The 25151-nt window shown below is 42.3% G+C and overlaps 1 protein-coding gene across 2 annotated transcripts in view; it reads right to left on the reverse strand.

Annotated features, from left to right (window-relative positions):
* Positions 1-25151, reverse strand: part of adamts3 (ADAM metallopeptidase with thrombospondin type 1 motif, 3) — a 50700-nt gene that overhangs the window by 14580 nt on the left and 10969 nt on the right. For both annotated transcript variants that reach the window (XM_007898979.2, XM_007898981.2), the window contains exons 4-10: positions 21051-21210; positions 11228-11427; positions 9170-9253; positions 7624-7780; positions 5274-5379; positions 2982-3125; positions 2543-2675 (exon numbers count right to left, since the gene is read on the reverse strand). In XM_007898979.2, coding sequence (XP_007897170.2) covers positions 2543-2675; positions 2982-3125; positions 5274-5379; positions 7624-7780; positions 9170-9253; positions 11228-11427; positions 21051-21210 — 984 coding nt within the window. The remainder of the gene's footprint in view (positions 1-2542; positions 2676-2981; positions 3126-5273; positions 5380-7623; positions 7781-9169; positions 9254-11227; positions 11428-21050; positions 21211-25151) is intronic.

Below are 25151 nucleotides of genomic sequence, written 5' to 3' on the forward strand. Positions count from 1 at the left end.
TAAAGATTTCAAACAGCTCTCAACTAGTATTCTCAGATTCTTCTGCTGGGTAGTGTCCAACAAGCACATACCAATTAACTTACATTCTTATACAGTCTTCTGCCTTTAAACTTATATTTGGGAATTAATATTTGAACATGTCCTCGCAAGAGCTATATTCTTACTTATTTTCACTGTTTTTGAAAGAATTCTAATTTCCTTTATTTTCCCCTNAAAAAAATTGCCTTTCAAAAGTGTTGAATTTTTCTTATCGCAAACCTGATATTAACCTGAATCATATAGAATTTAGTTACTACTTACTGCCTCACTGTGGCCTGTTTTACAGGTTCAATAATTGTTAAATAAAATCAGACCTATTACCTATTATAGGTACTCTCTTACAGGTTTTACGAGCACTTTATATAACAGTCTAGTGTCATATCCTGCGACACATATTAATTCTTTTTACTCTTGTTATCAACATCTCAATTTACACTTGGTAAGTTGAAGTCACCCATAATAATTGTATCTAATGCCCCTCCATTTCTCTTATTCGAGAGTGCAGTTTCAGGTCTAACGTTTCTGCTTCCCATTAGGTTTATGACAGATCCCAAAAGTTAGTTTCATCCTATTAATGTTCTCATCTCAATCCACAGTGTTTCTATATTATCTCCACCTGCTATCAAATGCCTTGTGAAATTCCATAGCAATTTTACATTCATTGATCTGTGGTTCTTTTGAGGAACTCAAATCGGTTTGTGAGGGTGCAATCTGAGGTGTTTGTGATATTAAGACAACAATGAGTTACGAAACGCTGCTAATTCCTTCCCCATGTTAAGCTTCACCAGCCTGCACTCACCTTTCATCGCAGCTGCACCTCTGAGCTGCTTGCAAATGCCAAGGGAGCAGGCCATCATCCTGGTTTTTGATCCACCGATCTCTGGTCTGATCTGCCATCATAGAAGCAGATATTCAGTAAATAAGCATCATCTCTCCTGGCCTCAGCACAACGGTACAAAGGGATCCCGCTCTCAAACTCCGTCTTGTCGCCCAAAATAGGACCATTTCAAAGCAGGAGAGCAGGCAACTGACTGAAGTTACTGAAAATCTGCCTCCACGAGGACACATCAGACCGGAGATTGGCGGATCAAACAACACAGCAGCCGTGGCTTTCCAAGGTGTCGGCAAAGAACTTGCAGAGATAGTCATGTTGCAGGTTGAGTGCAGCCTGGTAACACTGATCAAACAGGAAGAAATTAGCTCATTTAATAACATGATCACTGGGAGCACTTTATGAAACACAGCTATTTTCTTCCCATTGTCTTTATTTCAGCAAACCAGATTCACTCCCCCTGATTTGTGCACATTAAACCAGTTACTCTGTCCCTGATGATGAATTCCAGCACTTCATCCACAATTGATCTTGTGACGTGTCTGTTCCTCTCTTTGGAATAATGCCGTACTCTCTAACTTTCAATCATTTGGTAGATGCCCCAGGGGATACAAAACTAATTACCGTCTCCCCTTAAAACTCGGAACTACGGACAACACCACCCCAACAGTGACCCTGATCACATCACCCCAACACAGTGACCTCCATAACATCACCCCAACAGGTCTCATCTTGTTATCATCGCTTGTTATCGTCATATCAGCAAATTTTCCTCTCTCTGCAAATTGTTCACATCGCTATTTGTTGAATTCCCTATTACAATGCTTGTCTGGAAACCCCAATATAGTGGCTTCACTGTTATGCACACAAAACTGTATCATGGTTACAATCTGCTTCTGGCACTGAAAATACTAAATGATCACTTCCTGGTTGTCGGGTCTCCACAGATATTATTTGCTGCACACATAATGCACAATGCGCAGAAAACACCTGACACTTCCTGCAAACTGTGGTTCTCGTTGTTGTCATTTCCTGGCAGCTGTACACATGTCCTATGTGCCGGAAAGCACTTTGTGCAGGAAGAGTTTCCTTATGACATGACCCGGAAGTTGGACGTTTTTAGCTCTTTTCTTATAACATGGTTGCTGATCTAATCATCCAGTCAATGGGATTCACAAAGATTTACAAAGAATGTTTAGCAAGGAAACAGGCTACTTGGCCCAACCAGTCTGTGCCGGCATTTACACTCCACGAGTCTCCATCCATTGCTCACCTCCTCCCATATCTTTCTATTCTCCTCCCTCTCATGGTACGGTCTAGCTCCTTCTCGAATGCATCTACACTATTTGATTCAACCACTGCTTCAGACGACAAGTACCGCAATCACTAAACCCTCTGTGTGAAGTGGTTCCTCTTAAATTCTTGTTTGGATCCCCTGGTTATGGTCTTATACTTGTGTTCCTGGTTTACGGACTCCCCAACCGGTGGAGACAGCCTATTTATTCTAATCTTATCAAAACCATTTTATATTTTTAACACCTCTATCAGGTCCCCTCTTTCAAAACAGTCAGTAAAGTTTGTTTCCAACTAAATCCTATCTTAAATGAAAATTTTTTATCTTTAACATTTTTCTTTTATAGTAGTTATGCATTTTTGTTTTGCCAGACATACAGCTGTGCACATCTTGTAGCCCACACCAAAGTCAAAGCGACACTGTTCATCCATTGAATAGTTTATTCCTGGGAGGTCTGGAAGGTTGGGCCAGTTATGTTCAAATGGATCATCCAAGAGACAGTCGTATGAGCTGTGGGTAGAACAAAAAAAGAAACTGAATCTCTCTAGAATTTTCATTAGAATCGTTATGCCGAGGGTTTAGTTCCTGAGGATGTTTCCAATGTTAAGAAGGATCTTAGCGGTATTAACAATTGATGGCACTTCAAATAATGTTTTAGACAGAGAAAGATGCTAGATGTCTTGATTGTTTAATCCCATACACAAAGGTCTTCAATAGTGTTACGGTTCATCTGCATTTTAGTGTCAGTTAGTGGAGTTCGACACACACACGGGCATTGGAATCAGTGGGGCTACTGCAACAAACAGAAGCACTTACTGAAGATATCTTTTGAGCTCCTGCCCACTGCACCGAGACCAATGAAATCTGTGAAATGCAGCTTGGACCAATGGTGCCATGACACTGCCCATGCTGGTTTCATCCCCGCAGTGATTGCCTTGACCATCGTGTTCCATGCCGAGCCTACAACAGTTGCGATAATGCTTGATTCAAAGAAAAATGACCAACTTCTAACATTGTCTTTTGCCAAAGAAAAAAGATTGCACGGAATAGAATAGAATCGAATACCCACAATATGCCTGGATATTGAGATCCTGAGAATACTGAGATCAAAACACCACCAAACACAGCCTTTAGAACTATACAAATTTACAACACAAAAGAAGATCATTCAGCCCATAGTGTCTGTGCTGAGCAACCCTTTCAGTCTCATTTACCGCCTCATACCCCTGTAGATATTTTTAGATATCTCTCTATCTGTCATAATAATCCTTGCAATTGGTATAGCGCCTCATCACATTGGAAATGCATCTCAAAGCGCTTCACAGGAATTACTGTGAAATGGAGTGACTGTGTATTTGTAGGCAAATGCAGCAGCACCATTGCACACAGCAGCATCCCACAAACATCCATGAAATGAGTGATCAATTTTATTTGGGGGATTGTTGGCCAGGACACCACGACAATTCCCATGGGATCTTTAACATCCGCCTGAAAAGCAGACGGGACCTCGGTTTAACGTCTCATCTGAAAGATGGCACCTCCAACAATGAAACATACCCCCAGCACTGCATTGGAGCGTCAGCTTAGACTATGTCAGTTCATGTCCTGATGTGGGGCTTCAACCCACAACCTTCTGACTCAGAGGCGAGAGTGGGCCAGGCTGACACACGTTAATTTTAGTCATGTGTTAACTTTTGAAAGCTAATATGGATTCTGCCCCAAACATTGATGATCTACCTTGGGGAGGAGGTAAGTGGGGTCTCCTTAGAGCTGAACTGATGGTCTTGGTAGTCCAATTCCTGAGCCAGGCAGATCTACAGTACTACAGCCCAGCCAGCCATGCTTATTGGCAGGACCCGGAAGGGCAGACCAGTCAATGGGGCAGGGAATTCTCCCACGTAACTCCTGTTAACCCTGCAAAGCTCAAGCGGGTAGGGTGGTCCTAGCTGGACAAGCAGCTGGAAAGCCTTGCATTTGAAATTGGGTCTTGTTACGTCATTGAGACAACTCAAAGCTCTTTACAGAGTAAACCGTAAGGTGAATTGACTGTAAATTTTGTGGGCAAAACAGGTAGGGCGTTCCTAGCGAGAAACTTTGCCATCCTGTACTCTCAATGGCAAGCCTCACGATTTTATCTGGTCAGAATCCAGCAGTTACCCCAACGCACACTCTGGGGTCACCAAGCCTCGTGTCTTTCCAACCTGCTCCTAATACTTTACGGAATTAGGGAAGCAGGATGTGTCCCTCCAGGGAGAGAGTGACCATTCCATTCCAACAATCTCTCTCTGGGATTTTCATGTGTAGGCGGGAAGCATGGAAATCTCAGCTTGCTTTGGATATTCTGAAGCACGGTGATGGGTTTCCGTATGTGTCAGACACCTGACCTACCAAAAAAAAAATTCGCACCCCGCTAACCTAATTCTAGATAGAAATAGGCACGCAAAGAATTAAGGCTTAGGGACCCCAGAGTGTGCGTTGGAGAAATACTGGCGTCTAACCAGCTAAAACTGCGTAGCTTGTCATTGAAATTACCGTCTGGCCAGCTTTCCTGCTGCTTGTCCAGCTAGGACCACCCTACCCGTTATGGCTTTCGCTTGCAGGGTTAACAGGAGCTGAGTGGGAAGAGCACCTGCCCTTCCAGGTTCTGCTAACAAGCCAGACTGGCTGGGCTGTCATCAACAGTGCCCCAGAGCACAGGAATCTGACTACCGAGACCGTCTAAGAAAAATGATTCGATTCCGATATTCTGTTTCCCCTTGGAGCATTTTATCTTGGAGCCAACTCAGATCCAATGGGACCCCAACTTGTGCCCCTCCACCCCAAGGAGGATAGGCAGGTTCAAATAAAGAAGGCCATTTAATCTCATCCTTCCAGAATTCCCCCACCCCACCACCACCATATTCCCATTCCAACCTCTTAAATGAATGTGCCCTGCCCTCAACCACCTTTCCTACCTGTTCTGCCTATTAATTAATATTTGCGGAAATACATATATCCTGGTATTTGTCCTAAATGCGTCCTTAGCAACCGTGAACCTGGGGCCCCTCTCCCTTCTGCTTTACCATTGAGAAAACATTGTAGCTCACGCAGTAAAGTGTTCTAACTTACACATGGCCCGTTTCATGAGCAACCACAAAGGCTGATGAGAAGCCATCCTCGTGGTTCAGCGTACAACTGCGAACTGAGTGACACATCCCGGTCACTGGAGCATATCCTGCCGGAGATTGGGAAAGAAAACAGTAAAACAGACCAACAGTGTTGTGATCAGATCAGGAGCGGATGGTTAAAAAATTGTTGTTTTAGTTACATTAGTAGGTCTTAAGCTTGTTAGCTCACGTCGAGCTGACCTGCAGAAATGCAATCTCGATTCTAAAAAAAAGGTTGCTTCGATTAAGCGTAGGTTGTTTACACTCGTTAGCACTTGCCGAGGCGAACTGGCAGGACTTTGATCTTGATCTTGATGATGAAAAGGTTATTTTAATGAAATTGAGCTGAATTGCAAAACTTCTATCAAAGTGTACCAAGCCTCGCGAAGTAGCTGGTCTAACACTGCATCAGGAGCTGTCAAAATGCTGTGCATTGTATTACGAATAGCTTGAACAGTGAATCTGTTTCGGCAGCAGTACTCTGTTGTGTCGTGAATTAATTGCTGCTGCTACGACAGAATGGGTGATTCCACTTGGGACGCCGGGGAAAAACTCCCTTCTGTTTTTGAACAGTGCTTAGGATCTTTAACATTCACCTGAATGGACAGACCAGACTTCGATTCAATGGCACCTTCAGCAAAGCAGCACACCCCAGCACTGCGCTGAAACGTCAGCCTGGTTACAGGTTAATAGAATCATGTTGGATGAAGTTTGACTCCAAACTAACACTGTCCTGCACTGTTGACCGCTAGATGGCCACATACACACTGGTGAATGCTTTGTTCATTTTCAGATCCATTCATTCATCTTTTTATCCATTTTTAAGAGACAGTTCATTGTTTTGTCTATTGTATTTTTTAATATATATTTTGCAGGAGTTATCTGACTAGTAGGGGTGAAAATTTGCCAACATTTTATGAAATATCCCAGAGACCTTGGGCCTGGATAATTATATATATATATTTTATACAGTAAAGTTGTGAAACGAAGGATTTCACGAAATCCCTGAAATTTTCAGTAAAATTGTGAAACCATGAAATCACTGAAATTAGAAGTCAGGGTTTTTGTGAAAAAAGTACTCCTTTCATCCTATTTAACCCACAAAACAGTCAATTCACTTTACAGTGTATTCTGTGAAACGCTTTGAGACATCTAGAGAACATGATAAGACGCTACATCAAATGCAAGGATTACATTGATAACCTTGCCTTGACACTTGCTAGCATTATCAACAAAACAATAACACATTATGAAAATTAATATTTTATTCATCAGCTTCATGGGACTTTTCATTCACTGATGAGCCTTCCATGCATGACACCTTTCAGCTTTGCTTTGAAGCGTTTGCAACAGTCGGTCTGACATCTCTTCTGACCGCGGTCACACTTCGTAAAGCCTTGTCCACCACAAACAGCCTGTGACCAGCTTCACAGAGTGACACTGACTTCTCCTGGTTGATGTAGGTCACTGTTAACAATTTTTGTGGGCAGAGGGCAAATTGGTTCCTGGACTAGTGACCCCTCAAGATGCCAGCCTTCACTGCTATCCTGTACTGGTCAGTGTCTAAATCTCTGTTAATGATAACGCCAAGGATGTTCCTGGCTCCTAATTTCAGTGGTTTCACAATGTCATTAAAAATTTCAGAGTTTTTGTGAAATTTCTAGTTTCACAATTTTACTGAAAATTTCAGGGATTACACAAAATCCCTGGTTTCACGATTTTACTGTAACATATATGGATATATAAATAAAATCCTACCTCGCAATTGATATAAGATAGGGTGACCATACATCCCCGAATATAATATAATATAAGCGCTTCACAGAATATACTGTAAAGTGAATTGACTGTATATTTTGTGGGCGAAACGCGGCAGCCAATTGCGCACAACGTTGCCCCACAAACAGTCGTGGATTGAGTGACCAAATTATTATTTTTTTTGAAGGGATAATTATCCCTGGAAAAGTGATCCGCCAATCGACTAACAATCGGGTTCCTACTTACTGCGAGGTAAACAGAGGCGTGTGGAGTAAGGAAACTTGCCCAACATTTCACCCTGCCGGGAATCAATCCCAGGTCTTACGAGGCGAGTGCTCTAACCACTGAACTACAGGACTCCAACTTATCCCATTCTCCTGCTTACTCCTCCTAACAGTTAACAACAATGTGCAGAACTGGATTAATTGGCTGAATGGGCTCCTCATGTGCTTATCTTCCTGGTAAGTTAGAATTCGGACGTGGTGCTCTGCGTGTTAAACGAAAAAAAAATCATTGAGCTTGCTTTACCTGCATTTTGTTTGTATGATACAAACCTTGCATACCCGCAGGTCCGAAATCTTGTCTTGTTAAAAAGATGGCATGGTCATGGTGCTCTGAGTGTTCAGCATCCGATTTTTGCTGAAAGTGCGCCCAGCGGCAGACATTCTCCAAACTTTTGGATGGATTTCCTCTTTCAATCAAGCTAATGGACTGATTAGATAGTCAATGCATCCAATAGGTTCTCAGATACCATTTTTTTATTTGTTACGAAAAGTACTTATTCTTAAACAGAGGCTAGGTTGCTCATAAGGAGCACTAACGCATTGCTGTTCTGAAAATCTTAATTCTCAAGTTCACCAATGTTGTTCTCATCCTTTTCCCAGAGATGTTCTCAGATATTAAATAGGTACTTGAAAAGGAAAAAAAATTGCAGGGTTTATGGGGAAAGAGCGGGGGGAGTGGGCTGATTGTGTAGCTCTTCCAAAGAGCCGAATGGCCTCCTTCTGTGCTGTAATATTCTATGCATGAGCCAAAGGGCTTCCTTTTATGCTCCTTCTATGGTTTGGTTCTCATTTGAAAGTCCTGGTTCTAAGTTGGAGCTCTGCCCCTGAGAGACACAGTAGATGGTGAACTACTTTGCATCCATTCACCACACGAGGTATGGAATTAATTGATGATGGCAATAGATCCGAAAAAGCAGGAAATTATTCAATAATTTGATTGAGATTGATTGCCATGATTATTGTAGCATGCAACCAGCAGGTCTGATAGAAGGCAAACTGGATGAAGTTTGTTTAGGTCTTCTTTTGTCTAGCAATTTCTATGTTCCTAATTGACGTCACAACACGAGATGTTTTCCTGTCGTTTGAAAATGTGTTGGCTCTCTCATTTGAAAATCCTGGTTTCAAATCGGTGCTCTGCCTTTGAGAGACAGAGTAGATGGAGAATTACTTTGTGTGAATTGCGAATCTGTTTCTGTTTTTAGGCTTTTTTTTAAAGGGTAAAAGTTTGTTTTACAGGGTATTCCTGCTAAAATAAAACATAAACCTTTAACTGGGACCAAGGTATAGCCTGGAGCAGTAATCATTGTTCTTTTAGTTTAGTTAAGATTTTATTAACTCAACTTTACAGCTGTATAAAATATGATTTGCTGGAAAAACATAGAGAACAAGAACAGTTCAATGTAGTCCATCTGGACAAACACAGAGTGGCTTTACAAGCTTTACAGTAAATATGTAAGCTGTACCCAGATATTAATTTTTAAACCAGCACTCAAAACAGTCTCAGATTTATATACCACAGCGAATACAGCACTGTGAGAACAAGATAAAATTGCCAATGCATTTGATAACGAATATTCACTGAGCCAGTACTCTTTTCTAACTCGTTTCTAACTCGCACGCAAAAAAATGCAGCTCGTTGCAAACAGGGCAAAATTAAAAATTCAGAGATGCACAGTTTAAAGTTAATGCTCTTGCAATCTCACATAGGCAATAAATACCAGACTTCCGAAATATTGTCATTTTCCTTCTAGACTTTTGCGCAACTTCTGACATAGAAACTGGAAGTTGATAAATTGATCGCTGATTCTAATCTTACCTTTGCATATCCCAGCATGATCATACGCACCAGAACAACATTTACATGGGCCCCTAATGATTTATCATGGTAAATCTCATTAACCTAATAAAAAAAGAGAAAACAGACAGTCTTAAAGCCGTTCTAAACAAGGACATGAAAATCAGTATTCCTAAACACATTCACAGGTAAACATTCACCGTTGCTTAACCAGTTACTTGTGCTAATTTACACAAGGAATGTGAAAAGGAACAAGACTAATTTGTTTCTTACTTGAGGATTAGTTAGTTGTTAACTGACCCTCTGTGAACATCAGGCTCTTGAAACATAATAATAATAATAATAATCGTTGTATTTGATAAAGCACCTTTCACATTGGGAGGTTATCTCAAAATGCTTCACAGGATGTACTGCAAAGTGTAGTGACTGTGTATTTTGACAAAATACCTTCAATGAATGAAGAGTTTTTTTTAAATGCTGATGTTACGGCACGTGGACTGTGATCTGAAAACTAACCGAGATCCTAAAGATCAAACATTTGCAATTTGATACAGCTATATAGTTTCCGGTTGAAAAATCCCAACCAAAATGTTCAAACATCTTTCAACTATTGAAATGTGAGCTCATTTTCCGACTGGAGAAGGAGTGGGCCAGTCTTGCTGAAATTGCAGATCACTAATGCAAAGTAACATTTGAAGTTCATTTAAATGAAGTCATAAATATTTGCTCAGCAGTGCCCAATAGCGCATCCTGCTGCCAAATAAAATAGCATTAACGCAGAAAAACATATCTGTGGAAATTTGCCGGCAGAGAAAAACGAGATTAAGTTCATCGCTGGAATGTACGCAAGCAGAGCATATAAAAAAAATCTGAACGATTCCAAATGGAAATGGGAAATAGCAACTATATCTGGAATTAAATAGTTCCTGCTTGAAGAAAACAGTTTGACACAGGCTGTGAAATGGAAGCGCACGTTCAGGGAGATAGGATGTTCAGGGCACACGGTTCCAATGGGGAAGCCTAGGCTACAACAACAGCAACAACAACAACAAATTACATTTGTATAGTGCCTTTCACGTCAGGAGGACGTCCCAGGGTGCTGAAGCATGTCCCAAATAGCCTCCTTCCGTTCTGTTAACATTCTACCTTCTATAGTCAGTTATTTGAACAATTTGGGCCAAGTAAAGGCTCCAAAATTGATATGGACTCCAGTCAGAGTTATTAGCACTGCTCAAAGACCAAAGCTGAGAACTTCATTGTCAGGAGATTTTTACAAAATAAAATTTTTACAAAATCGGTTAAAATTAGTAAGTCTCCAATTTGCCTTTGATGTGGAAGTGAAATCAGGCCTGCGACGCGTGAACGCAGGAAATTATTGGGTTAACGGTTTAGCCGCACAGCGTGACTGCGAACTGGCAATGCAAACGTATAAGCAAACTGTTTCAAGAACAGTGGAGGGTTAGAGACAGATAGAGATAGAGAGAGAAATTCAGGAATGGAATGCGTACTCTCTCCCTGGTCCTGCTTACCTCATTCTGGAGAGTGTTATGCCAGGTTGCTGAGAGCCAAGGCTCTGGGTATCCCAGGGTGTGCGTTGGGATACTGCTGGAGTTCAAAAGATAAGACCGCGTCGAAAGCAAGTTTTCTCACTGCTTGTAGGGTTAACAGGAGCCGAGTGGGAAGAATCCCTTCCCCCAGTAAAGTCCTGCTGACTGGACTGTCATTGACAGTGCCTTGGAGAACTGCGGACCGGCCTGACTTAGGAACTAATGACTGAGACCATCACAGGGGGTTAACTCAATTTGACATTCATTGCCAAGCTCAGCTCCAAGGAGTTCTCGCTTATCTTCCCCCAAAGGAGGCTTGGTCTTGATAGGCTGCTTGCTCTACAATTACCATATTATACTTTTTATTTTTTTCCGCCAAATATAAGCAAGAAAATTGTGCGCGTGTGTGTGGGGGTGGGGGGTGTGGGAGTTACTTTATTGGAAACCTTTACTTTATTTATAGCGTGATAAGGCGTTATATCGAATGCAAGGATTATGATTATGATGGATTGTTATAAACTTAGACACTTACTATATTCATGAGGGTCAAGAGGTAGTTCTGGACATGTTCTTTGCCATGGAACCGCACCACAGAATCATCTACTCCCAAAAGCACCTCGATGTTATAGTCCTCTTCCTTTGCATGCCTGCGTCGCCTTTGAGTTTCGTTCAGCTGTTTGTCAATGTGCGTGTACATGTCGCCCAGGTTGCCAGCTCCACCAAAATCAAACCCTGCCGACAAACACAGTATCTTTAGTGCGCTGTTCTCGCTTGCACTCAATTCTCGAGCCTCTCATATTCATTCAATAGAATGAAGACACATCTGCTGAATATTTCTAGTGAATTCGTTCGAATAATGAAGTGGAATATGAATCTATTGAGGCAATGGACAGGTTCCTTGGACTTGGCGTGAAGAAGAGCAGCTTCAAAATCTCCCGCCTCAACCGACGGCTGAAACCGCTGTGTGTCGTCACTGCCACCTCCAAGATCATTTTTCATTGCCTTTTTTTCCCGCGATCTCCCTTCTTTCCCTTGCAGTCCTCTCTCAATCTTTCCTTTTTTTCCCCCCCCTCTCTCAAACCCTATTAGATTGGGCTCTTTTCTAACATACAAATGAAGCTCATGAGCACTATGCCCAGTGCTTCCCCCACGACCCTTCCTGTGCCGTCCCCACCTCCGCAACATTGCCCAGCTCAGTCGCTGTCTCTCACCCACAGGCTGCTGAGACTCTCATCCACGCATTCATCCCATCCAGGCTCAACTACGCAAACTCCCTGCTTGTCGGCCTCCCCAACTCCTCCCTCCATAGGCTGCAGATCATCCAATACTCTGCAGTCCATGTCCTCTCCCGCACCAGGCTCCACGACCCTATCACCCCCATCCTTGCCCAGCTCCATTGGCGTCCTATCACACAGAGGATACAGTTGAAGATCCTGATCCTCACCGTCAAAGCCCTCCACGGCCTTGTTCCTCTCTACCTCCATGACCTACTAACTCTGTATAAGCCTGCTCGCTCCTTCCGCTCAGCGGGTTCTGCCTGCTTCACTTCCCCCGCTTCGCCCGCCCCACCATTGGCGGGTGGGCTTTCAGCCTCTCTGTCCCCACCCTATGAAACTCCATCCCACAGTCCCTCCGCTTCGCCCCCTCCCTCGCCTCTTTCAAGACCCATCTCAAGACCCTCTTCTTCGACCATGCCTTCGGTCACCCTCCTACCCCTACTCTCTACCCTTCCTGATCCCAACCACCAGCCGGGATGCAGATCCCTGACTGCCCTGCACCTTGGGACATCCTCCTGACGTGAAGGGCATTATACAAATGCAATTTGTTGTTGTTGTTGGGTATTTAAATTCTGCTCACCTTCTCTCTGCTCTACCAATCATTACATTAAGAGTATTTGTTTGTTTTACACGTCCCTAGTCTCTTCTCTCCTTCAGGATTGCAACATGTGTGTTCCCACCACCATGCAATATTCGTTTAAATTCTCTGTTACAGCCCAGGTATTTTCCCAGCGAGATTGGTGCCAGCTTTGTTCCATCTATTCCCTGTAGGTCATTCCTGCTCCAAAAATGATCTCAATGTCCTAAGAATCTAAATTTTTCCGGGGGTAATAATTCCTTTAAAAAAAATAATAAATTGGTCACTCAATCCACGACTGTTTGTGGGACGCTGCCGTGCGCAATTGGCTGCTGCATTTCGCCCACAAAGTGTACAGTCAATTCACTTTACAGTATATTCTGTGAAGCGCTTTGAGATGTCGTGAAGGCATGATAAGGCCCTATATCAAATTCAAGGATTATTATTATATTAGTGTTAATATACTGACTGGCAAGTGACACGAGGAGCAATCCTGAGATGACAACCCTTGAGATCCTACACCTCAATCTATCTTTTAATTGCCAGAAATCTCTGTGCAGGGCACAAAACCTACTCTTTGCAACATCATTGATTCCTACATGAACCATGACTACTGAATGTTCTCCTGTCGTCGCCAAAATCTGTTTGATAGTTTTGAAGGAAAACTGTGTGAAGATATGGCTCATGCAATGAAACAAACAGCCCTTTCCTTCAAAGTCATAAAAATCTCTTCACTTGAATTCACATGGTGAACAGTCAAGCATTGAGCAGAGGGAGCTTTTTTTTTAAGAAAGATAGGGGAAAAATTTGGGGCAAAACATTTCTAGAGATAATAATGGAATTTAGAGAATACAACATCAAATTATATTTGTATAGCGCCTTTCACGTCAGGAGGACGTCCCATGTCATTTATATCGTGCCTTTCACATGGGGTAGCATCCCGGAGAATATCACAAACTGTGCTAAAATCTGCGTAAAACTTCAGCCAAAATTCATTTGTAAAAATCTTAAATTCACCGTCGTTAAAGAGTTTGTGCAAACCAGCGTTAGTTGACTAGTTTTGCTTTAAGCTGCTGTAAGAGCACTGCTGATTTACAGCTGCTACGTGTTGGTGCCAGCGTGTTACTGTCTGCTGGAAAGAGACCACCTCAGAAGATTGGACAGCGAGTACAAAGGGGAACATGTTCCTTTAAAATAAACATCGGCTTTTCAGCTTTCACCCATAAACCTTGTTGCCATGGTCGTAAGTGATTTATGCGCCCAGATGTCTTATCAAATCTTCCTCTACACAGAAGTCTTTTTGCTTAGACAGATTCACATTCTATTGTTGGTGAGTAATAAACCTACAGATATGGAGGAGTTTTAGGAAGGAGACTTTTCTGCACCGTTAACATTTATTATAACAGTGTGAATAATAGCCCATAGGTCTTGACAATCTCGCGCATGTTTCTCTCTCTCCAAACTCGCAGCTTCCGTAAGAAACTATTTCTACAAATCACTACTTTGAGGCAAGGCCAACAACAAGAATTTCTATGGCGTCTTTCATGTCGGGAGGATGTCTCACGGAGCTCAGAGAGCTGACTGGTATCCCGAGCTGGGGTGACTTATGGGGGGGATGGGGAGCTGTAGGCGGTCATCAAAAGTGAGGATTTTGTTTTCGTCAACCAGATGTCTGACACATGTGGAAACCCATCACCGTGTTTAAGGTTATCCGAACCAAGCTGAGCATTCCACGCATCCCGCCTACACATGGAAATCCCAGAGATAGATTATTGGAATAGAATGCGCACTCTCTCTCCCTGGAGGCACTCATCCTGCTTACCTAGTCCCGGAAAGTATTTAGGTGCAGGCTGGTGAGAGCCAAGGCTTGGGGACCCCACAGTGCGCGTTGGGGTAATTGCTGGAGTCTAACCAGCTAAAACCACATAGCTTGCCATTGATATTGCTGTCTGGTAAGCTTTCCCTCTTCTTGTCCAGCTAGGACCACCCTACCTGTTAAGAGTTCTGCCTTGCAGGGATAACAGGACCTGAGTGGGATGGCTTCCTGCCCCCAGTAACTGGTCTGCCTTTCCACGTCCGCCACAGAGACCTCTCTTGCCCCCCACCCAAGAGTATAGTCACTATTTGGTCTTTCGACACCGACAAACTTGGGTTTGAGCGTTTGTGGTGGATGGTAGGCACCAGCAAGCTGTATACATAGATAATTCCCTGTGAGCTACAGAATTTTTGCCCCCTATATTCACTAAAATGTTTATTTAGCAAACACTTATTTCACAAAACCTGGCATTTTAGGCATTTCCTCGTCAAATAATGTATTTTCTTCTTTTCTCACAACTCTTTACAGAGAAAGTTTAAGTGCATAATATTTTAAAGGCAAACCCGAACTTGATTTTCCAGTCTAGCTTTTCTACCTGCAGTGTTAGACAAGCATTTTTGAAAAAAAATAATAATTCTCTACTCTTTTCCCCACAGGAAATAGACTAAACGTGGGTCTGTGAGAAAGCCAAAGACCCTTGCACTGACCTAAACTTTATGCAAAGCATCCAGTGACACCACGTAGTAAACTCTTCAGAAAAGCTAAGGAATTCTAGAACCAGCTGCTTTACTAACAAGACCATTCACTGTCCTATTCACTCCCATGACACTTTACTGCGCACACAGCAGAAAAACTATGTGTTTTTCCACATCTGTTTAGTTATAAAACCGGTGCCCATCATATTAACCCTTCCAGACAGTATTATAACAAAACTTGTTTTTCATTTAAACGAAGATGTTAAAATAATAATCCTTGCATCTGATATAGCGCTTTTCACGTCTTCCAGATGCCTCAAAGCGCTTCACAGAATATATTGTAAAATGAATTGACTATAGTTTGTGGGCGAAACGCGGCAGCCAATTGTGCACAGCGGCGTCCCCACAAACAGTTGTGGATTGAAATGACCGATTTATTGTTGTTTTTTTTCTTGAGGGATTATTATCAGGCGTGTGGAGTAAGGAAACTTGCCCAAGGTTTTGCCCTGCCGGGAATCGAACCCAGGCCTCTTGCATGCCAGGCGATGAGACAAATGGAAAAGGAAAAGAAAATTCTTACATTTGATGATGTAGCCCCTTTCATTTCAAGAGCAAATTTCAAAGAACTTCACAGGATTTACTGTAGTGCGTCGTGATTTTGTAAGATTTTGTAAGCAAATGCATCATACAGTTTGTGTAGAGCAATGTATCAAAGACAGCCATGGGGAATGACCAACGTAGGATTTTTGAATTGTGAACTAATTTAATGCATCTACGATGGAAGTAGCATTCAGTGCTCCTAGAATTATAGAAATTTAGCACAATAGTAGATTTTTCAGCTCATTTTCCTGTTGTGTCAGTTGCCTTTGAGTCTTAAGGTCCTGGATTCACACCCCACATCAGGACTTGGAACTCATATAATCTAATATGACACTCCAATGCAGTGCTGGGGTGTATTACATGGTTGTCAGCGATGCCCTCCTGAGGATTAAGACTTTAAACCAAGGTACCAACTGGCTGTTCAGGTGGATGTGAAAGTTACCACGGCTCAATTCGAAAAGAGAAGGGAGTTTCTCCCAGCGTCGTCACCAACAATCCCCCAAATTAAATTGGTCATTCACTTCATTGCTGCTTCTCCGAGACATTGCTGTGATTAAATTTGGTTGCCGCCTTCACCCACAAAATACAGTCGCTGCACTTTACAATATATGCAGCGCTTTTGGACGTCCTCTCGACATGAAAGATGTAAGGATTATTATTATTAATATTATTGTTATTAATGTTGTGTTCTATCTCCTATAAGCTAACTATTCCAATAAAAAACAAAGGGATGACTTCAAAACTAGAGTAAGAATGGATTTACCTTAGTAAAAAAACCACCTCTATCAGCTCTTTTTTATTCTAATGAAAACAGCCATTTCTCTAGTCTCTCCTCATAACTAAAACCTCTAACCTAATGAATCTCCTCTGTATCATCTCCATAGCCTTGACATCTGATACTCTAACTCAAGCTTAATAATATTGATAATTCTTGTCCTTGATATAGCGCCTCACCACGTCTTCGAGACGTCTCAAAGGTAAAATGAATTGACTGTATATTTTGTGGGCGAAACCATTGATTTGTACAGGTTGAGTATTACCTCTTTGATTTTATTTGAAACGCATGATATTTAAAACATATTTATTTAAAACATTGTTTGTAGATTTGTCAAATTGCCCTTCCACTTTTTAAAAGTCTAAAAGTCTCGCTTCCTCTTCTTTCAAGTCATTATAAAGGCACACAGACACTTTCATTGATATCTAGAAGCGTGAAATACAAAAGTGTAAAAGTGATATTCAAACTGCACATGACATTTCAGACTATTGTGTACAGGTTTAAACACTCCATCATAGGAAGGTTAGAAAAGGTGCAGCAGAGAAGATTGGATCAGGAATGAAGGGTTTTGGGTTCTGAAGAGCGATCCCACGGAAAAGCCTTTAAACTTACACATTTCTGGAGGATTTTCTTAAAGCTCGTGTCATTTTGAGAGGAATTCGGGAAACATAATAATAACATCCTTGCACTTGATAGCTTTGACGTCTCAAAGCGCTTCACAGAATACACTGCAAGGTGTAGTGACTGTGTGTATTTTGTCGCGAAATGCGGCAGCCAATTACGCACAGCAGTGCCCCACAAACAGCTATGGATTGAGTGACCACATCATTATATAATTAATAAATAGTCACTCGCATATAAAAACAGTTAAAATAATATATTTTAAAACATATCAAAACATATTAAAAAAAACAGTTCTTTATAACTGTGTGCACTACAGCTTGTGTTAATTAATGGATGTGCAGGAACATTGTACAATTTATATCCGTGGACTACGTAATAATAGAGGAAAGACTCAGGATAAGAATGGGTGACACAAATTATTTTAATCAAAGTGTTTCACAATATGTACATATTTACAAAGTTAACAGCGTGACTGTCATCAGTGTGCTATGATGTGTCTTTCCTATTTTTAGCTCCCAACCCCAGGATTTCTCCTTGAACGTTAACCAGACCGACTCTGTGCATTTGAAAGCTTTGTGAAACAGACAGACCTTGATATCCCTGACGATCCATTCATGGTAAAGGGGTGGGTGGAATAGGTGAAGGCCGACATCTCATCCACTTACAGCTCCAACCAGTCAGTACCACAATGCTCCTGCAGTTCGAGAAACCCTTCCTCGATGCGCCTTATTGTACCTTATATGTCCTCCTCACCCTCTGCTGTGCTTGTGTTCACCACGTGCAGTCCCATCATTTACCTCACCCTCTGAGATAATAATAATCCTTGCATTTGATATCGTCTTCGAGACGCCTCAAGGCACTCCACAGGATACACTGTGAATTGACTGTATATTTTGTGGGCGAAATGCATACTTCTCCTACTGAGACAAAAACCACACAATGTATTTTCCACGTGCTACAGAAAGCTGATGGTCAGCAAATCGTTACCTTCCTCTATCTGGCGGGTTTGTATTCCACATCATTCCAGCCCAGCGGTGGTTACTAGAGGAGCCCCCTTCTATCAGCTCCTCCTTCACCGTCAGCTCCAGCTCTTCCCCTTCTCCTGGCCCCGTACATTCCTTCCTGTTGTGCATAACTTTCCTACGATGAGAAACAAAGCCGCGTGATAGGTTTCTGCCTTGTGCTCGGCCCTATATCTGGGAGGTTGATGCAATCACGTGCATTTATTTGAAATGTAGAATGCAATTAAAGAACAAAATGTTCTGTGGATCTTACCTTTGCTCTCCTCTTGAGATCCTGAAATGCCCTCTTCACCTTTAGGTTGGGTCCATTGGGTAAGAGTGGACTGGTAGCATTGACCTGGGACATGATCTTGACCCACATCTTCATTTGACTACAGCCCCTAATGCTGGCAGTACTTCTAAACTCCATGACTGCCCGCGTCAAGCAGTTTGCTAAGGCTGAGCATTGGTCTTCTTCTGGTTTCTCGTAGACTTGAAGTCACAGTTCTCAGACCATAGTTCTGGTCCATTTCTCATTGGAATTAGCATTTACATACATCAGGCCCGTGACACTTATCACCTCGATGTCGTTGTTCGACCAATGCCATAATAATAAATGAAAATAATCGGTGCACTTGATATAGCGCCTTATCACATCATTGCGACGTCTCCAAAGCACTTCACAGAATACACTGTAAAGTGAATTGACTGTACATTTTGTGGGCGAAACACAGCAGCCACTTGCGCACAGCAGCGTCCCACAAACAGTCATGGATTGAGTGACCAAATTATTATTTTATTTTATTTGGAACGGATTGTTACCTCCGGAAAAGCGATCCGCCAATTGACTAACAACCGGCTTCCTACTTACTGTTAGGTAAACAGAGGCGTGTGGAGTAAGGAAACTTTCCTAACATTTCGCCCTGCCCTGGAATCGAACCCAGGACCTCTCGCTTGCGAGGCGAGTGATTTAACCAATATGCTACAGGACTCCATGTTTAAGGTTAGCAAGACTACTTCCTCCCCTGTTTCACTCCTTCTCCCTCCACCCCTCACCCTCCCACCCCCAATCAGTAGAAACAAAATCTTTTAAAGTGACCATTGTTAGATGCATTACCTTTTGATCAAAACAAGTAACCAAATAATGCCGGATAAAGAGGGAGAAAAGCACCGAAGGTTAAAGTTTCTACACCCTCTCAGACAACCACAGATATTCATTCACACAGCAGGTTGGAAGATATCATTTCAGTTTTAAGCTGCACTCCTTACAGTTGGACCAACAAATAAATATTCAATGCTTGGATCTGTGAGAGGACTCTGAACGGACTTTTGGTGAGAGGATGCTGTTGATTAAACCTAACATATATTACACAATTGCAGATTTCTCACTATTTAAACGAAATGTCATTTGCTCAGTTGCTATCTTGAACAGTTGGTGTTAGCTGAGTGTGATTCAGCCAGTGGAGGACCTGTTTGACACAGGGTTTGACAAGCTCGCTCACTTCAGGAGTGGGAATAGTCGGGTCAATAGAATAGCCCAAAGAAACAACTAAATGAGCCCCTGAGAGACCTTGCAAAATTAAGCAACTTGCAAAATAGTTGCTGAGTTTTGTTTCAACTATTGTTTGCAGAGAATTCCACATTCAAACCACGCTCTTCTGTAAATAAATGATTTTTTTTTTCCATCCTCCTTTTAATTTTTCTTGTGACTCTCTTAACCCCGTGCCTTGCTGTTACTGACTCGATGAGCGAGCAGTAGAAATAATCCGTTGCTGTCGGGAGATTCGAATTCCATTACACAAACGTTGCACCGGGCTAGGAAAGTTAACGGTGACATTCGAAAAGTGCTGGTGTCACAATCCTGAAGGTTAGACGCAGCAAGGCTCCAAATCGTGCAGCTCCATTGTGACCAATAATAATAATAATAATTATTATCCACTGTGACTAATCAGAAGTCATCACAAGATCACGGGATTGGTTTGGATAAAGAAGGCCCCTTGGCCCATCTCATCTTTCCAGAACACCCTACCCATTGTACTCCCATAGCTGTTTTTTTAATGAATCAAGTGTCCTGACCTCTACAATCCTTCTTGGCAACTTGTTCAATCATTAATTACTTCCTGAATTTGTCTGTCCTGAAATTGCCCTTTACAGTTCTAAATCCATGTCCTCTTGTTCTCTCACCACCGGTCTGTACATACAGTCCTCTTCCTCCCAATAGCATCCAACCCCACTTATAACACAGTCGTCTGAGTCCAGTTTCTCAGGCCCAGTGCATAACGAAACATGAAAATTGGCAGAATTATTAGTTGTTAAGCAGGGGCTGATGTTAGTTACTATGCGTTACACATGCTTGCTGTACACTGGAAGTAATGGTGGTCATGTTTTAGCGCGCAGGAAGCCAACTCACATCCCCAGATCTGTAGCTATTTTTAACTACTTCAAGCCAACAACTCCTTTGATTCGAGTAAGTTCAGAATGCCTGCTGTTTATTTGCTGACGTACAGAGAGAGAGAGAGAGACTCCTTTGTAACTCGGTGCCTCAGATCCATGTTAGAATGGGCCCACGGAGAGAGAAAAAAAAAAGGCTAATAATCCCACGTCCTGGTCATCGGATCATCGCTCACGTCGCCTCCAGCTGACTACGCGGGCTGGTCTGCTTTCATGAACATGCGCACAGGAGGCCGGCCGGACAGGCCTGGCGGGTCTCAAAACAATTGTTGTAGCAGTCGCGGCTGACTGGGTGGCTTTCCGTACGCTCTGTGGGAAGGTGAGTAGGTCGTGTGGGACATGTACTGCACAACCAGTAATCTGGGTCTATAGGGAACCCCTGTTAAAGCAAACTCTCGCTCTAGTGAAGCGGCTTCTAACGAGGTCCTTCTTTACAACATCAAAATACCAATGAGTTACATTTGTATAGCGCCTTTCGCGTCAGGAGGAAGTCCTGACCAATACTTAGAAGCATTCCAAGTTCTATATTGGATACCCACCTGTATGATGGAAGTCATGAACTGCTTCAGGAATTGAGCGCTGCAAAGTTGACCTGCGATAAACTATGTGAACTCGACCTCTTTCCTTTTCCTCCTCTTGTTTGCCCTTTTCTAAAGGCTCGATAAAATATTCGTCTTGATCTGTGCGGATAAGGCCAGCCTGAAGGGAAAGTGAAAACGAATAACGAATCATCACAACAAAATATCAATTTACGTTTATATAGTAGCTTCACACGTTGGAAGGATCCTGACTCACGGCATCGCAGGGTACGTGTGGGCTGTGACGATCAATCCGTCTGCGTTTCTGTGGTTCTTTATGGTTTGTAGCGTTAGGACAAGACTGCTCCAACCAGTAATAGTGTGCTGGTTAGGACTAAACCAAGAGTTGAAAGTATCTCAGTGATCTCCTGGAACCTGACTCCCCTAACCGCTCCCTCCCACACAGCCACCTCCGTCATGCCTCTTGCCCTCCATTCACTCCGTCCTACCATCGGTGGCAAGCATTCAGCCACTTTGCCCCCGTCCTCTAGAACTCTCTTCCGAAAACCTTCCATTTTTCTCTCCCTCCTCTCTCTGCTTTCGAATCCTGCGTGAAGATCCACTCAGGGGGGTTTCCTGCCACTTGCACTCCCACTCGGTCTTGAGGAATCTCACTAAAATGTTTCCCCATCTCTTGAAAGATGCTGTGTGATGTAAATTATTGTTGTGAATTTGCATGCTTGCGTTTCTACATACTTTATTTTCACGTTGACTATATTTCATTCGGTACCAATTAAATAAGTCTGACTATAACAGCTTTTTCCCGAGCACTGAGTTTCAATTTCATTGTAAATCTCACACAACACACCAATTCCTACAGCAGTTTAATGCCAGACTGAATCTTGCAGGTTAAATTGAGATAGACTACTCTTAGCGTCCTATGGAAACTTGCCCTTGTAATTCACTTTAACTCGCAGACTCATCCAGCTGGATTATCCAACTGCTTTAAATTATCTATTTTCTCTTTGTTAAAAGAAAATCTTGCAAAACAATCGTGTCACAGACTAGCGGCAATCAGAGTGCCAGAAGTAAACTTGCCAAAACATATATGTGAAGATCAACACCCCGTTGAAAACCAAACAAAATGCAGCTAGAGTTTCATGGTGATGCGGACATTTAACGACTTTGTTATATACACTCATAGTATCATTATTACTAAAACAAATAAAACACAGAATATAAGCAGTGATGATGATGATGATGATGATGTGCTTCAGGTCCTGTTATTTCCCTCCATTCTTTCCTCGAAATGCAATAGCCATTTTCATAGCGCTGGTTTGCAAAGAATATTATCCTTCCAATGACAATTGCAGGTGCTCAAGATCCAAGGTCGAAAACGTCTAACTTTAAATAGAATTCGATTCTGAAAAGGATCAAGAGCTCTGTGTTTCACCAGTTTAACGTCCCAGAATGAGTGTCAGCCAAACAGACACTGCAGCTGCCAAGACAAACATATGAGAATCAGCTGAAGGGGCCAGCTCTCAAGAGATGACTGTTCAGTCTAAACCTTATAAGAAGCTGGTCTAAAGATGTGCATTTACTAACAAAGTGGAACTGCGTTGACAAACATCAGTTCAATTTAAACACGAGCACCTTTCGCCTTCGGTGTTGAACTAAAACCTGTGGATGACATTCTTTGGCGTTAACTTCTGAACCGGGCGACGGTTGAGCAGAAGGAAACCTCTCGCGAAAGGAAAAGACCGTTTGATTTCTGAAAGGGAAGAAATGGAAAAGCATCCTTTGTCTGTGAGAGACATGACCCACGGTTTCGCTGAAAACAGACAGCTCCTTTTTATGTGCCCCAAGGCAGATCCCCCGATTCCTCTCGGGGTCAACACCACTGAACAGAAAGAGATTAACCGTCCATTAGCCCCAAAGGTTGCAAGTCAATACAGTAAGACAACAACAACAACTTGCACTCGGACAAGCATGATCTGTATAAATCATATAATCGCTTAAGTCGTATGTCTGCCCAGATCCCGTTGAATTTCGTATTAAATCCACTAAAATTTGTCTGCACCAGTCGTATTCACAATCACGCCGCGACTGCACTTGCCGCTAGCAAACTTATCAGATGTCGGGTCAAAACTTTGCTTCCCGTGCCTTAACTCGAACGAAACCCCGCACATTCGCAACCTGACACTCTCCGTGCCTTGTGTCTCGAGGTGTAACATCAATGTCATCGCGCACGGCAGCGGGGGGGGTGAGGGGTCGGGGGTGGGGTGGATGAGAGAAGATAGAGCATCAGGTCATCACGTGGAGGGGGTGAAGAATGTCTGATTGTGTGGAGACCCTTCAACTCATGGACACTGACCAGTCTTGAAGCAGCAGATGCAGAGCTCTGAGTGAGACCATTGCGGGAAGCTAAGTCCCGACCCGTCTCGCACACTTACCGGCAGCGATGCCGAAAGACTAAAACAAAACAGTACAGAACGGGGAACAAGTACGGAAGACAAGGATTTGACCAGACATCATGACATAAGGCAGTGCAGATGTCACCAACTAAAGGCAAATTAGTGACCTATCAGTTGATTCTCCAACTTTGCCCGGCAAATCCTGAAATGAAAAAGGACATTGTTTCCCAATTTCATTTGAAACCACAGACTTTGATTGCCGGAGATCAGGCAGAGTCAATTGAGGGTTTATGTCTGACTTAACTTTTCCTTAAAAAAAAGTGATTAATAATTCAGTTGCAGTGTTAATACTGTAGTTCTTTTTAAGCGTTTATATCTAATAAAAGAGTTCTGTCTTGAAACCTGGTTGGTTGTGCCATTCATTGGACAGCACATGTTTCCTGCACATGGGGTGCAGTTCTGTACGTGGAAAGAATGGGCTACAATAGCTTTAATATGCATGGGTTCAGCATGGGACAGAAAACTTTGCCTTAATGTCATCAGCCAGTTCAGTACTTGTGTATTTGCTACTTGTAAGTCATATAAGACCCGACTTATACATACGTTTCCACAAGTCATATATGATACGACTTACACGAGTTTCACGTAACTCATAAGTCATATTAAATGTTCGGTCCCAACTAATAAAACTTCTACGAGGTTTACTGTAGAATATTATTTCTGTGAATTTATTGTCGAGACGACTCAAAGCGCTTCACAGAATATACTGTAAAGTGAATTGACTGTATATTTTGTGGGCGAAACGCGCACAGCAGCGTCCCACAAACAGTCGTAGATTGTGTGACTAAATTCTTCTTATTTTTTTCCCTCTCCGATCAGGCACTGACTTATATATTATATATCCAAATCAGTTAAATTCAGATCTCCTTAAGTGACACAGAAGCTCAAGTGCTAGAGACGGTACAAAGCAAAGCAATTAGACCGATATCCGATGTAAAGAGGGATGAGCTATGATTTGGCATTTGTACAATAGGTCTATAGAAGCAAATACCAATTTGTATCATCTCACATCATTACAAGATAGCTGTCAAGCCACTATCATTTCTTCAGACATCAATAATAGAATACAAAATTACATTTGTATAGCGCCTTTCATGTCGGGAGGACGTCCCAATAATGCTCAAACCAATAATCCCACAAAAAAGAGGCCTTTATACAAAGAAAACTAGTGTTAAGATAAGGAGAGAAAACCATTGCATAAAGTAAAATTAAGAGGCCTCACTTTCCTTTCACTGCTACTATTTCAATAACATACCAAATCCTCTCGCCCACTTTCCCCTGAGAAGTCAGAATTCTTTGGCAAGTGAAGTATGAAGACTGGGGTGAAAATACTCTCTCACGAAAGCCATACAATATACAATCAAGATATAACAACCATAAGGTTACATTAGACACAGGAACCGAGACAATGCAGGAAGACGCAATTTTACAATTATTACTAAAACAGAGTGCTGCGTTTATATTATTAGCAAAATTAAGATAAAACTGGTGATACTGAACAGTTGGCAAACAACTGGAATTTAATTTCACAATTAACTCCCAAAATGCTGCCTATCATCCATTTGCCTACTTCTGCACTGGAAAAACTCACATGTACACACTCCGCACACACACACACACGCACACACACAGCCATTCACAATACTGT

Source organism: Callorhinchus milii, unplaced genomic scaffold (assembly GCF_018977255.1).
Source record: "Callorhinchus milii isolate IMCB2004 unplaced genomic scaffold, IMCB_Cmil_1.0 Scaffold1, whole genome shotgun sequence".
Taxonomy (NCBI): Eukaryota; Metazoa; Chordata; class Chondrichthyes; order Chimaeriformes; family Callorhinchidae; genus Callorhinchus; species Callorhinchus milii.